This window comes from Morus notabilis, unplaced genomic scaffold (genome assembly GCF_000414095.1).
Source record: "Morus notabilis unplaced genomic scaffold, ASM41409v2 Scaffold109, whole genome shotgun sequence".
Classification (NCBI taxonomy): domain Eukaryota; kingdom Viridiplantae; phylum Streptophyta; class Magnoliopsida; order Rosales; family Moraceae; genus Morus; species Morus notabilis.
In genome coordinates, this window is record NW_010363046.1 from 366,359 (window position 1) to 379,891 (window position 13,533).

Genomic DNA, 13,533 nt, shown 5'->3' on the forward strand with positions numbered 1-13,533 from the left:
TCTCTCTCTCTCTCTCTCTCTCTCTCCTCTAACCTGACTCACCATTTTTGTCCTTCACTCATTCCCACATATCATCAAAAACCCATTTTATTTTATTTTCTTTTTCTTTTTCTTCTGCTTCTACTTCTCTTCTATTTCTTTTTCTAGTTCAAAATTTCTGATGGTCATCGCATTTATTCCCAGATAGAGAGGAGAGAGCGAAAAAGAGAAAGGCCTTTTCCTCTCAGACTCTGAACAATGGAGGGTCTGCCCCGTGGTTACCGTCCCAACGTTGGTGTTTGCCTCATTAACTCCGATGATCAGGTTCCACTAAATTCACACAAAACTTCGTTTTTGTTCCCTCTTTTTTAATTGTTTTTTACATATTAATATTTTACAGACAAATATTTTGGTCTGTCTTATCTGTTTTGGTCTTGATTTGGAATCTTTGGATGTTATGTCAAATTTGATAATTCAGTTTGACTCTTCATGGAAAAAAGTTCATTTCTTGGCTTTAAGTTTGTTTTCTTTCCTATCTGGCGTTTTCTGGTGGAGATTTGGTTAATTTTTACTCGAAATATTGCAAAATCAACAATATTGTATTCTTTTAATTACTTTTCGCAGTGTATGAATGTAGATCCGTATTCTGGACTGTTCTGTAATTGGGAACGTTCAGAATCTCCCTGCATTGGATTAAAACATAAATTATTATGGGATTTTTTAGGCTTACAAGAAACTCAAATTAGTAGGGTATCTAATCAATAGTTTAAAGAAACTCGCAATTCAGTAGTTTTTTGGCATTTATAAGCTAGTCTTGAAATATTTATTTAGTTTCGAATTGGAACATGAGTAAATGAAATATTGTTTGAGGCACAAAAGGCTACAGAGTACACAAATTTGTTTCTCCAAACTGAGGACTCCTGTTCTACTTCGATGCATGAAAATTGTTAGTCAAAAACTCTAACCTCGCCGAGATCTTACAGGTTTTTGTGGCATCGAGATTGAATGTCCCTGGAGCATGGCAGATGCCTCAGGTGATATATATGTACTATACAGTTAGATGCTCTACGTGCTATGAACAGACCAGTTATTTTATCAAAAGCAATGATACATATCATGAAAAATGCTATCATGAATGCATACGTATCAAAATTTTGTGAAATCTGTAAAATTGAAATTATTATTTTGTCCTAGCCTTTTCTTTACCTCTAAGGGAGCAATTTTGATCCTTTCTCAAAGGGTGAAATTTTGAATGATTTTACTGTCATCCACCGCAAACACGGTCTTTCCAACTTTGAGTTAAGCTTAATTTTTCTTTTCTTGTCTCTTATTTTCGGATCTTTAATCTCAGGGAGGAATTGAAGAGGGTGAAGAACCAAAATTGGCAGCTATTAGGGAGTTGCGAGAAGAAACCGGGATAGTATCAGCTGAATTCATTGCTGAGGTTTGTGCGAAAAATCGTGTTATTGCTTTATGCCACTTTGGTCTTGCAATGGATCCTGAGCACGTAATGCATTTTTCATTCATATTCCGTATGGCTGAGAAGATTTGTGAAAATAGCTATTATAGTAATTTGAATCTCTTTTTCTTCACATATGTGCACAAACAAATCTCAATCAAAGGGTTGTTTTTCAATTCACTTGGTACTAGGTCTTTATGGAGAATTTGGTGAAAACTTGTATTTTCAATCAGTCACACTAAAGAGTTTTGATTAGAACTGTGGAAAGATGTTGATGTATGGTATCTATGTTTCCACTCAACCACCACAAATTTAGGAGACTGTGTTAGCCCCCCCACTGAAGTTTGTCTATTCTAGGAAGCGCAAGGGTATGGGGAGTGAGAATAGAGTAAGTGTTAGGGGGGGAATGTAATTTCGGGAACTAAGAGCTGACGTGGAGAAGTCTGTTAGAAGGATTGTAGGAATCAGGGGATTTAAGGGTGCACGGGGACCTTGGGAAAGGCATTCAGTTATTTTGGGTGCTTTGAGCATTGGGAGGGTGGGACCTCGAAATTCCCAGGTCTTCCTCAACCATTTACATTTCCTTACATACAAATTAGCTTGTACTCAGCCATGGCCACGAGTCTATGGTGGCTCGTTACTGAATAAAAGGAGCAGACGCCCCATTTGCGCTGTTATTTGCCAATCTTCTTTTTCTCTTCTTGTGGTTATTACTCTCTAACTCGCAGGTTCCTAACAGACTGTTTAAGGAAAGATGGCCAGAGGACAGGGGGCCATTTACAGCAGTGATTTAAAGACTTTTCGTTTTGAATTATTGATTTCACCACTGTTAAAATGATGTATAAATTTGTTTATGGGATGAGTGCGGTGTTAACAAGTTGTTTTACTTATGATTGAGTTACACAATGACAGGTGCCAAATTGGTTGACTTACGACTTCCCTCCAGCGGTGAAGGCCAAAGTCAATCGTCTCTGGGGAGGTGAATGGCATGGACAGGCTCAGAAGTGGTACGTCTTTCTTCCTTCTCACAAATACAATTAGTAACCAAGAAAAACAAGAAACCGTGTTTAGTTTATGAAATCCTCATTTAATATGTAAGAAAAAGGCAATTGCTACAGCATGTTTCACCATTTCTGAAGTTTAGGACGTTCTCTCTGCAAACTTTCCCTCATTTGGTTACTTGGACGTAAAGAGGTTTTAATAGATAAGGAAACACTTATCATCTTTTTTTTGTTTGTTTTGGTCTCTCCTTGACTAGTAAAAGTTCAAATCAGATTTCAGAGAATGGAAATAGTAACTTTAGGATTTATAGCTTGGACTAGTTGGATTAGATATCGTCGACTGAGATCACTTCAATACTTTTGATAGCAAGACACCATTAATTAATCTTGTCTTCTTGTATACCTAACGTTCATTTCGAGAGGCTAACTAGATTCTGATCACTCCATCATCAAGTGAAAGTGGTCTTTCAGTTTCATTTGTTACAAGTTGAGCTACTATAGTGAGGTTTGCTCTCAATTAACTAGGATTTTTTAATTCTTGTTGAGGTTACAATAATAACTTGCTGCCTATTAACTGATTACCATGTAGAGAAATGTTACACGTCATAAAAAATTTCATCATCAACACCAGGAATGCACGTGTCAAAATTCTGTTGGTTTTATAAAACTTAAGTGCTTGTTTTGTCCCAGCTTCTTAACCCTTGAAAACTTATATGTTAGTTTGATGGTGTGTCATAAAACTAATTTTTCATGATTGCAGAAAAATTATACATGTTTTTGCTCAACCTCATTCTGTAGGGTATGTTACTCTGAATAAACCTTTAACATGGTTTTTGCTCGTCAACTGCCTATAAATTATTTATGAGACACTAGGGACGTGCAAAAGCTTTGTTTGGTTCTTAAAAATATTACAATTGTTGTGTTTAGTTTACTTATTTGATAGGTCTCCACCTATTAAATTGGTTTATGCTAGAAGAAGGAAGAAGGACCAACAGGGACTGGTTGGTAATTTGATGGAGGATTAGTTGTGGGGATTAGCAATTCTGTTAGGATCCTTGGTCTTGGGATTAGGGAGGGTGAGTGGAATGGAACGTGGGTGGAGAGTGTCCAGTTGGTTATATAAGGATAGTATAAATAGCCCAGCTGTTGGGTTGGGAGGTATCGAATATTTTGTTATCGTGAGAATTAGACTATTGGAGGTCTGGGGTCCTCGAATTCCCCCTTCTATCTGTAATCGTTCTTCTTTTTAATACAAGGAGCCATACCCATTTTATGGTTAATTTCCATTCAAATGCTTACTTGACTTACGGACACTGACTAGAAAAGGACTTAGGAAAACATGAACCTAACAATTTGGTATCAGAGCCCGTCGATCCATGGCTAATCAGCCAGCCGCTGGGGAGCGTTGGAGAGGAGGTTGAACAGTTTCCAGGATGCTCTACAAACCTCCGAAACAATGGTAGACCCAGTACCAAGGTTGTAGGAGGAGGTGGCGAACATGGGAGTGAGACTCGGTGAAGTGCAAGGAGTAGTTGCGGCGATGGGAGCTAAGGTGGATGGAATCCAGGGAACGATCGGCCGACTCGAGGATCTCATGATCCAGCAAGTACGTAACCAGCGCTCTCCTCCGAGGAGAGACAGGGGGGACTACTCTCCGCCAGGGGAGAACCGAAACGAGCAAACTCCACCTAGGCGAGGACCTGGCCCGCCGGCTCGTGCGGATCCCAGTCCTCCGAGGAGAGATCAGGCGAGGGGAAGAAAGGGATATCACCGTTACCGGTCCCCGGATAGAGGGCGCACGGGTTGATCATCGAGGTAAGAAACTTGAACTTCCACTATTTCAGGGAGAGGATCCACACGGCTGGATTTTTCTAGCCGAACGATACTTCACCATTAACGGCATCGGAGGAGAGAAGGTGATGGTGGCCTCCGTCTGCATGGAGGGCAGGGCCTTAGGGTGGTATTAGTGGCTGGATACCTAGGAGCCTTTCGTGGACTGGGAAGACCTCCAAGAGGCTATCCTCCATCATTTTGGCCGTTCCTGGGAAAGGGACCCTACCGAGAGACTTATGGCACTCCGGCAAGGAGGGACGGTGGCGGAATTCAGAGAGGAGTTTGAGTCCCTCGCAGCGGCGATGAGAGGGATACCAAAGAGTGTTTTCAGAGGAGCATTCCTCAATGGACTAAGGGAAGACATAAGAGCAGAGGTCAAAATGCACAGGCCCATGAATTTGGTTACGGCCATGGATCTGGCCCAGTAGGCTGAAGATCGATTGGATGTGGTCGACCGGATCCGGAAGGCGCGGGCGGGTCGAAATACCCGTACAGAGTGGGGCGGCAGAGCAGGGTTCAGCAACCCAAACCCAGCTCCGACTCCTTTTAACCCGACTGATAAGTCTGAGAGCTCTCTTCGATCCCAAATGTCGCGTGACCTAGCTCTGCCCAGCAGGAATCGCGACTCACCCGCGACGGTAGGTACAAGGAATCGCGACTCACCCACGACGGCAGGTGCGACGACAGGAGGTGGCTCCAACTACCGACGACTGACGTACAACGAGGCTCAACAGCGGCGAGCTCGTGGGTTATGCTTCCGGTGTGATGAGAAGTATAGCCCGGGTCACAGGTGTCGAAACAAGCAATTGCAAGTCCTTCTCGCGGTGGGGGAGGAGGAGGAAAGTGAAGACGAGGGTCAAGAGGTGGGGGAGGAGACGACCAAGGTCACTGGAGGGCCGACGGAGGAAGCCTTGGGGCTCTCCTTAAATTCCCTCAAGGGAATGGCGACAGCCAAGACTATGAAGCTAAAAGGGGACTTGGGTGGCCGGGAAGTGGTCATACTGGTGGACAGTGGAGCCTCCCACAGCTTCATAGCGGCAGACCTAGTGCACAGTCTGGCGATTCCCACGGATTTGTCTGTCCGCCATAAGATTGAGGTAGGTAATGGCATGAGCTTCCAACAAAGGGGGATTTGCGGGGGGGTTAGGGTGCTCGTATAGGGATTTTGGGTAGTCGAAGATTTTTTTCCTTTCGAGCTGGGCAGCGCGGATTTGGTTCTAGGAATTTCATGGCTGAGGACGTTGGGGGAAGTCCGAGCCGGTTGGGCCAACTTCACCATGCGGTTCCAGGAAGGAACTGAGTGGATTTGTCTGACAGGGGACCCCTCGTTGAGTTATTCTCCGGTGAGCCTACGTTCATTATCACGAATTTGGAACCATACCAGGATGGGAGTGTTACTGGAACTTCGAGCAACCCAGGACGGAAGAGTGGAGGATGATATGCGGCCATTGCCTCCGAGTTGCGAGCCCCTCATCTAGGAGTTCCACTCCGTATTCAGCATGCCTAAGGGGTTGCCCCATTGCCGAGCTAAGGATCACTGTATTGCCCTCCGTGAGGGTGCAACCCCGCCCAATAACCGGCCTTACAGGTACCCTCAAATTCAAAAGGCTGAGATTGAGCGACTAATGGCAGACATGATGGCCTCGGGCATTATTCGGCCCAGCAGTAGCCCCTACGCCAGGCTCGTGCTGTTGGTCCGAAAGAAGGATGGAAGTTGGCGATTCTGTGTGGACTATCGAGCCTTGAATCAGTTAACCATTCCAGACAAATTTCCAATTCCAATCATTGATGAGCTGCTTGATGAGTTGCATGATGAGTTGCACGGGGCGACCGTATTGTCCAAATTGGATTTGAAGTCTGGCTACCACCAAATCAAGGTACGCGAGAGTGACGTGGAGAAGACAGCGTTTCGGACGCATGAAGAGCATTACGAGTTCCGCGTCATGCCTTTTGGTATCACCAACGCACCGGCTACAATCCAAGCCCTAATGAATTCGGTATTCCGCCCCTTCTTACGAAAATTTGTTTTAGTGTTTTTCGATGACATTTTGATTTACAGCCGGACGTGGGCGGATCATCTCACACATTTAAGGAGTGTGCTGGAAGTATTGAAACAGGAGGCCTTGTTTGCCAATTTCGAGAAATGTGTTTTTGGACAAGGGTAGGTCAATTATTTAGGACACGTTCTGTCGGCTGAGGGAGTATCCGCAGACCAATCTAAGTTTAGTGCGATGTTGTCATGGCCTTCCCCTAGGGCGGTTAGGGAATTGCGGGGCTTCCTGGGCCTTACAGGCTACTATAGACGGTTTGTCATGGGGTATGGATCCTTAGCCCGTCCCCTAACCGACTTGCTCAAGAAGGGCTCGTTCACCTGGTCTTCCACGGCAGAGGCTGCCTTTCTCCTCCTTAAGCGCGCGATGATTGAGCTCCCAGTGTTGGCCATGCCGAACCTCACGAAATTAGTCGTCCTTGAAACTGACGCGTCGGGCAGCGGCATGGGCGCGGTACTAATGCAGGAGGGTCGGCCAATCGCTTACTTTAGCAAGGTGTTGTCCGCTTCTTCTCGTTTGAAGTCAGTTTACGAGCGGGAGCTCCTCGCTATTGTCTTGGCCGTTCAGAAATGGAGGCATTACCTGTTGGGGCGGCATTTTCTTATCTGGGCCGATCAGCGGAGTCTTAAATTCCTCATGGATCAGCGTGTGTTACCTCCTGATCAGCTGCGCCTTATCACCAAGCTCCTCGGTTATGACTTTGAGGTGCAGTACAAACCCGGCGCCGCGAATCGGGTCGCAGATGCCCTTTCACGTTGGGGGGACGATTCGCCGATGGAATTCGCAGCCCTTTCCATCCCACATCCAGTCGACATGACGGCACTCCGGCAGGGCCAGCTCTAGGACCCCAACAGCCGGGACATCACTACTGCCATCCGCCAAGGACGGTCAATATGTGAGGGGTACGTTCTTCGCAACGATTTGCTGTGGTTTCGGGGACGGTTAGTGCTGCCTCTCTCTTGGACTCCTCAGGTACTCCACGATTTCCATAGTTCGGTTATAGGGGGCATTCCGGGTTTTTGTGGTCATATAAACGGATTGCGGCGAATTTTTTTTGGAAATGCATGAAACAAGCAATCAGGGACTTTGTTGCCCACTATGAACGATGTCAGCAGGCTAAAACTGAAGCACTCTCACCGGGAGGCTTATTACAACCTCTTCCGCTTCCCCAACAAATTTGGGAGGATATAGCCATGGACTTCATTGGGGGGCTTCCGAAGTCCAAAGGAATGGATACTATCTTGGTCGTCGTGGATCGCCTTTCCAAGTACGCCCATTTCTGTCCTATGGCCCATCCTTACACGGCTAAACAGGTAGCCTCTGTGTTTGTTCAGGAGATTGTTCGCCTACACGGGTTTCCCCGTTCGATCGTCAGCGACCGCGATTCAATTTTCATGAGTTTGTTTTGGCGAGAACTGTTTAAACTACAGGGAACAAAGCTGCAGCCGAGTACTGCCTATCATCCACAGACGGACAGCCAGTCCGAGGTAACCAATCGCTGCCTGGAGACCTTTCTCCGTTGCTTTGCTTGCGACAAACCACGGTCCTGGTTGTCTTTTCTGCCTTGGGCAGAATATTGGTTCAACACTTCGTATAATGCGTCCATTAAGTGTTCTCCTTTTCGAGCGGTATATGGGCGGGAACCCCCTACTATCCAGCGTTTCCAAGAGGATTCTACCGCTGTCCAGGAAGTTGCCACCCAATTACAGGAGAGAAATCAAATGCTGGATGTCCTTAAAGAGCACCTCCGTTTGGCCCAACAACACATGAAAGAGTTCGCAGACAAACATCGCTGGGAAGCACAGTTCGCTCCGGGCGACCTGGTTTTGCTTCGACTCCGTCCATATTTCATGAAATCCATTGCTCGGAAGGTTAATGAGAAGCTCATTCCTCGCTTCTAGGGCCGTTCGCCATCTTGGAGAAAATTGGTCAGGTGGCGTATCGCTTAGACTTACCTGCTTCTGCCAAGATTCACCCTGTTTTTCACGTCTCCCAGCTGAAGCCGTTCAGGGGGCAGCAGTACCAGGGTCAGCCTCTCCCTGGGCAGTTGATGGCCGACTTGGAACTGGTTGTCAAGCCGGCTGCTGTGTTGGACGTTCGCACCATCTTCGTTGGGGGGGCGCCAAGTGAAAGAAATTCTGGTTCGTTGGGAGGGCCTTTCCTCAGGGGATGCCACTTGGGAACCTGTGGCTCTGATTCGGGACCAATTTCCAGCTTTCAACCTTGGGGACAAGGTTGGTCTCCAGGGGGGGAGTATTGATAGGTCTCCGCCTATTAAATTGGTTTATGCTAGAAGAAGGAAGAAGGACCAACAAGGACTGGTTGGTAATTTGATGGAGGATTAGTTGTGGGGATTAGCAATTCTGTTAGGATCCTTGATCTTGGGATTAGGGAGGGTGAGTGGAATGGAACGTGGGTGGAGAGTGTCCAGTTGGTTAGATAAGGATAGTATAAATAGCCCACCTGTTGGGTTGGGAGGTATCGAATATTTTGTTATCGTGAGAATTAGACTATTGGAGGTCTGGGGTCCTCGAATTCCCCCTTCTATCTATAATCGTTCTTCTTTTTAATACAAGGAGCCATACCCATTTTATGGTTAATTTCCATTCAAATGCTTACTTGACTTACAGACACTGACTAGAAAAGGACTTAGGAAAACAGGAACCTAACAATTGCTCGTCAGTATCTATGTTTCTTCTCTCCTCCCTGTCTTTTGTAATCTTTAAGTACATAGGAGTTGCCTTCTTGTACTAGTTTTGTCAGCATTCAAAATATCATAAATTCATCTGCCTTTAGACTTACATGGATACTCTACCGGGTACCGAGGAATTTTCAGTTTTAACTGACAATGAGTTTGGACAAAACTAACAGGTTTCTCATGAGATTAACAAAAGATGAGAGTGAAGTCAACTTAGCTAATGGGGAAGCGGATCCAGAATTTGCAGAGTGGAAATGGGCGACCCCCGAAGAAGTTATCGAGCAGGTAATTTTCCTTGAGAAAGACACATTTTCCTTCGAATGATTGATCTTGTTATAATCTTTTAAGGACTTTCTAACATATGAAGATCATGACTGATTACACAGGCAGTGGACTACAAGAGGCCAACATATGAGGAAGTTATGAGAACCTTCAAGCCTTACTTCAACAGAAATGAACAATCCGCGAGATGTAGATCGAGTAAATGGTGAATGTTGTGACTCTTCTTGTGCTTGTAGTTATATGTGTCCGTGTTGTTAGCTTGTTTTCTACCCATTTTATTTGGTCTCAGTGGTGCTCAGCTTCTTTGTAAATGGTTATGGTGATCAAACTTCAAGTTAGATGTTTGCTTTCTTTTGAGCCTTATCACAATAAAATCCTTTTTTTTTTCAAATCAATTGGTTTGTTTCATTTGAATAACAATTACGAATTGTTAGTGTCGTTCAAGGGCAAACAACATTCTATCTACATGAAGCAACACGTTCATTTTCGTAAACGACATCCCGTTTGTAACTCAATCTTGTTTCTTCCATAACTAACATAGCGCTTATTTTAAAAGTAAATGCTACACTCCAATAAAAGTCAGTTCTACTTTTTAAAAAATACATGCATATATAAGCTTCTTCTTGCGTCCCTCAGGTGGGACGTCTCTCGGTTGCTTTTTGAATGCTTTTGATGATAAATTACTTTTCATTGTGTATTCTATTAGCACGTGGACATCATTATATGAGCTTCTTTTTAATTTTTTTATTTATAGAACCGGTTGACATGGGTGGAGTACTGCACTTGACCTGGGTTTATTGTAATAATGAATTTGAATGGTGTCTTTTGTAGTAAATTCATGCACTTTTTTTATTTTTAGTCGATGCAAAATTTTGGATATTTCTGAACAGAATACAACAACGTAACAAGGGATCTGAAGACGAAACAATTAAGCACAAAAAACGTAACAAGGGGATAGAGTAATTCCAAACATTCAAAAAAGATAATAAATTCCTATTCATATGTACGCAAGGGAAGCTAAATATGTACTGTTAATTAATAATAATTAATGATTAACTAAAAGATAGTGAAATATTAGTTAATCCATCAAAATCACAGTAACAATAACTTAAATTTTTTTGACGAGTCCTTATTATCCATTGTGTTGCTACTTAAGGAAAGCAAAGAGAAGAAACTCCCCATTCTCCGAATAAAATTGCTATATAAGTTGTTTGATTGAGGCTACATCAGCAACAACTAGAGCTAAAAGTTCGAGCCACCTAGTCTAGCCCGGGCTCGATGGTCTGAAAATAATGTTCAGGCCGGAACAACCTAAACTTTTAATCTAAAGGGAGGAATGCCAGCTCAACTGAGTCCTAAAAGTCCTACTTAGACTTTTACAAAGGAGTTTTTTTTTTAAAAAAAAAGAGAAAATAAAAGTCGACCGATCATAATAGTTTTGATTATAGAGTATTGGACTGGCTCAATAGTTTGGGCCGAACTAGATCAACAGTGACGGATCTTGGACTAGACCGACTGGTCTGCTTGGCCCAACCTAAACTTACAGCTCTATCCACAACTATATTCATAGTCTCATTAATGATCTAAATTAATTATTGAGGTTAATAAATCTTAAAAAAAATTACAAATTTTAAAACTTAAACAAATTGTTTTGATGGTATTTAATATAAGGTATTCTTTATGGTGAGACCCTATTTTTAATTGTTTGATTAATTTTTCAACAGTTAAATCTACGGAGGTCAGTATTAAAAATTTATAGTGCGCCGCACAGAACTACTCATGCTGCAAATTTAACCGTTGAAAAATTAATCTAACACTTAAAAATAAGAGTCTCACGGTAGTTTTTTTAAAAAAGTCTCACCATAGAAAATGCGTATAATTGAAAATGGTATGGTTAGGAGTCCCACATAAATGGTTATTTCGGGGAGTATTTTATTAATTTCTTTACAGATAAATAGGATAACATTTGTGTTTAGATAAAGGAGACAAAAATGTTATTTTGGCTAAAAGGTTTACACTTTTGGATGTGATTTTTTATTTTTTTAGTTCGGTAAAGGATGCGGTACCTTAAAAGTACTTGGAGAATAATTTATTATATTTTGATATAATAAGGGCAAATGGGGTATTAATATTTAGCACATAGGATGTTATATATTCTCAAAAATATTTCACACATAGGATGTTTGTGATATTTTTCCATTTTAATAAATATGGTTAGTTTATATAATGATAGTTATTTTGTATTAAATAAGTCAACTAGAACAACAATTTATTAAACGTACCTATATTAAATTAAATATCATAACTCATCAAATAATTTCCCATTTTTCATTACTATATTACGTAACTAATGTATCAAATTAATTATACAGTACAAATAAGGGACGTCACATTAGTTATAAACACATCTTATATATACCCTAATGTTATATATGTCCCTAATTCAGACAATGTTTATCCAAAAAGTACTTGGTATATGTTAAACTTTATTCAAATACAGACTAAGCCACGGTGGTGAGATAAAAAAAACAACATGTGGTACTCAAACTAATAATATTATTACACGCTTCTTCAATGCAAAACGACATGACATCTGATGCCCCTCATTAACCGGTTATTACCAACCACATTTAAAATGCCAAAACTTCAATATAAACCATTAGATACAATAAGAAAAAGGAGGGACGGTCCCTCGGAGGGACCGAAGAAACCCCTATATATACAATGAAAATACGTGATTTATTAGTAATTATTAATTAAAGGTCATTTTAGCTGTCTTACTCTTGTCATTTACTAGCGAGAGCAATAAAATAAAATAAAATAAAGATAAAAAAACACATATAAAATTTATGGTGATTCACTTTTAATGTAAATGTTGATACGTGTAGAGCAATGATTAGAATTCATACACTGGACATTTGCAATATGCTCTTCCAGCCAAAACTAATCAACATCGGATGAAAAACTAAACAATGCTAGAGATTGGCCACATTTAGAAGACTAGAAACATAGGTGCATGTAGCACCTCCAATTAGTAACAGCAGCTTTCTTTGATAATAGGCCCTCTAAAGCCGAAAAGGGAAATACTAAGCAGCCCTTAGTGCGTTAGCAGCATCACTCCTTCTGTTGTACTTTCATAAGGAGGATTATTTTTTTTAAACAACGATATTTCATTTAATAATTAAGTCGATATAGACTTTAAAAACTCATTTATTTCACGTGTTTAAATTCATAATTTTAATTCTGTTATAATGTTTTCTTTTCACAAAAAATTTAAATTTCAAATATCAAAATAAAAAATTATTGATTTAAACGTATGAAATAAACGGATCATAATATAATTGTGAAATGTAAGGAGGATTGAAACCTAACTTTGTAGCAGGAAAGAAATTATTGAGAAAAAATTTCTCCTTCAATAAGGACTTTTTTTTCCGGATAAAAACAAAAAAAGGGAGGGATCGGGTTACTTAACGCCAGCATGCCTTGTTGGGCCAAAGGGGCCTGTTTGAAAACATGCAAGGCCTTTTAAATCCTAGACCACCTATTTTTTAGGATGCAAAAATAACAGATTTATGGGAGTAGTAAAATTACATAGTAAATATCATAATGATATTTACATTACTACGAAATAATTATTTTAATGATATTAATTTTTGCTATTTGTAAACTATTTTGAGTTTTTTGCTATATTTTAGCATGGCTAGTTAGATTTTACCATATATCTAAAGCAAGGGCGGAGCTACATTACGCCCAGGAGTGGGGTGGGGTGCAGTTGTCCCCCACGGGCCAATGGATCCCTCTAATTTTGCCTCAATATATATATATATTACTGTTTTTCTTACTATTTGCCCCAACGAAATTTTATGTAAATTATAACATTGAAGTGGAATTTTTTAAAATATTTAACTTATACTCCAAGTTTTGACTTTTAAATATACTTGTCTCTTAAACTTTAAACTCAAATCAACCAAAACCCAATTATAGTACAATATAGTTTCTACTTATGGGACTCAAATTAAAAAAGGGAACTAAACTCTATTACATAATTTTTATCTAAGAAGAATAAAATAGACATGACATGACATAGCTTATCCAAAACTTTCCAATTGATCTGCCTATTTTTTCACATCCCCTCCCCACCAATACCTTTCCAATCACACACCATTAAATCATCACGCAGTTTCGTGGGAATCTTAAACATACTCAAAGTATAAGCAAAAGCAACTACCT

General features: G+C 41.2%; 1 protein-coding gene across 2 annotated transcripts; it reads left to right on the forward strand.

Moving 5' to 3' along the window:
* Positions 1 to 55: 55 nt before the first annotated feature.
* Positions 56 to 9,745, forward strand: LOC21400351 (nudix hydrolase 25). 2 transcript variants are annotated; one of them, XM_024169102.1, is made up of 6 exons: positions 59 to 303; positions 963 to 1,013; positions 1,331 to 1,423; positions 2,351 to 2,445; positions 9,195 to 9,306; positions 9,408 to 9,745. In XM_024169102.1, the coding sequence occupies exons 1-6, from the start codon at positions 238 to 240 to the stop codon at positions 9,510 to 9,512; spliced, it is 522 nt and encodes a 173-aa protein (XP_024024870.1). In that variant the 5' UTR covers positions 59 to 237; the 3' UTR covers positions 9,513 to 9,745. The 2 variants fall into 2 exon arrangements, with proteins under 2 accessions (XP_024024871.1, XP_024024870.1); XM_024169103.1 differs by lacking the exon at positions 963 to 1,013 and having other exon boundaries at positions 56 to 303.
* Positions 9,746 to 13,533: the final 3,788 nt, after the last annotated feature.

Excerpts from the sequence above, each read along its gene's own strand:
- LOC21400351 (XM_024169102.1), top strand. The coding sequence starts at position 238 with ATGGAGGGTCTGCCCCGTGGTTACCGTCCCAACGTTGGTGTTTGCCTC. Across the intron at positions 1,014-1,330 it reads GAGCATGGCAGATGCCTCAG|GGAGGAATTGAAGAGGGTGA; the intron begins GTGATATATATG and ends CTTTAATCTCAG. Across the intron at positions 1,424-2,350 it reads CAGCTGAATTCATTGCTGAG|GTGCCAAATTGGTTGACTTA; the intron begins GTTTGTGCGAAA and ends ACACAATGACAG.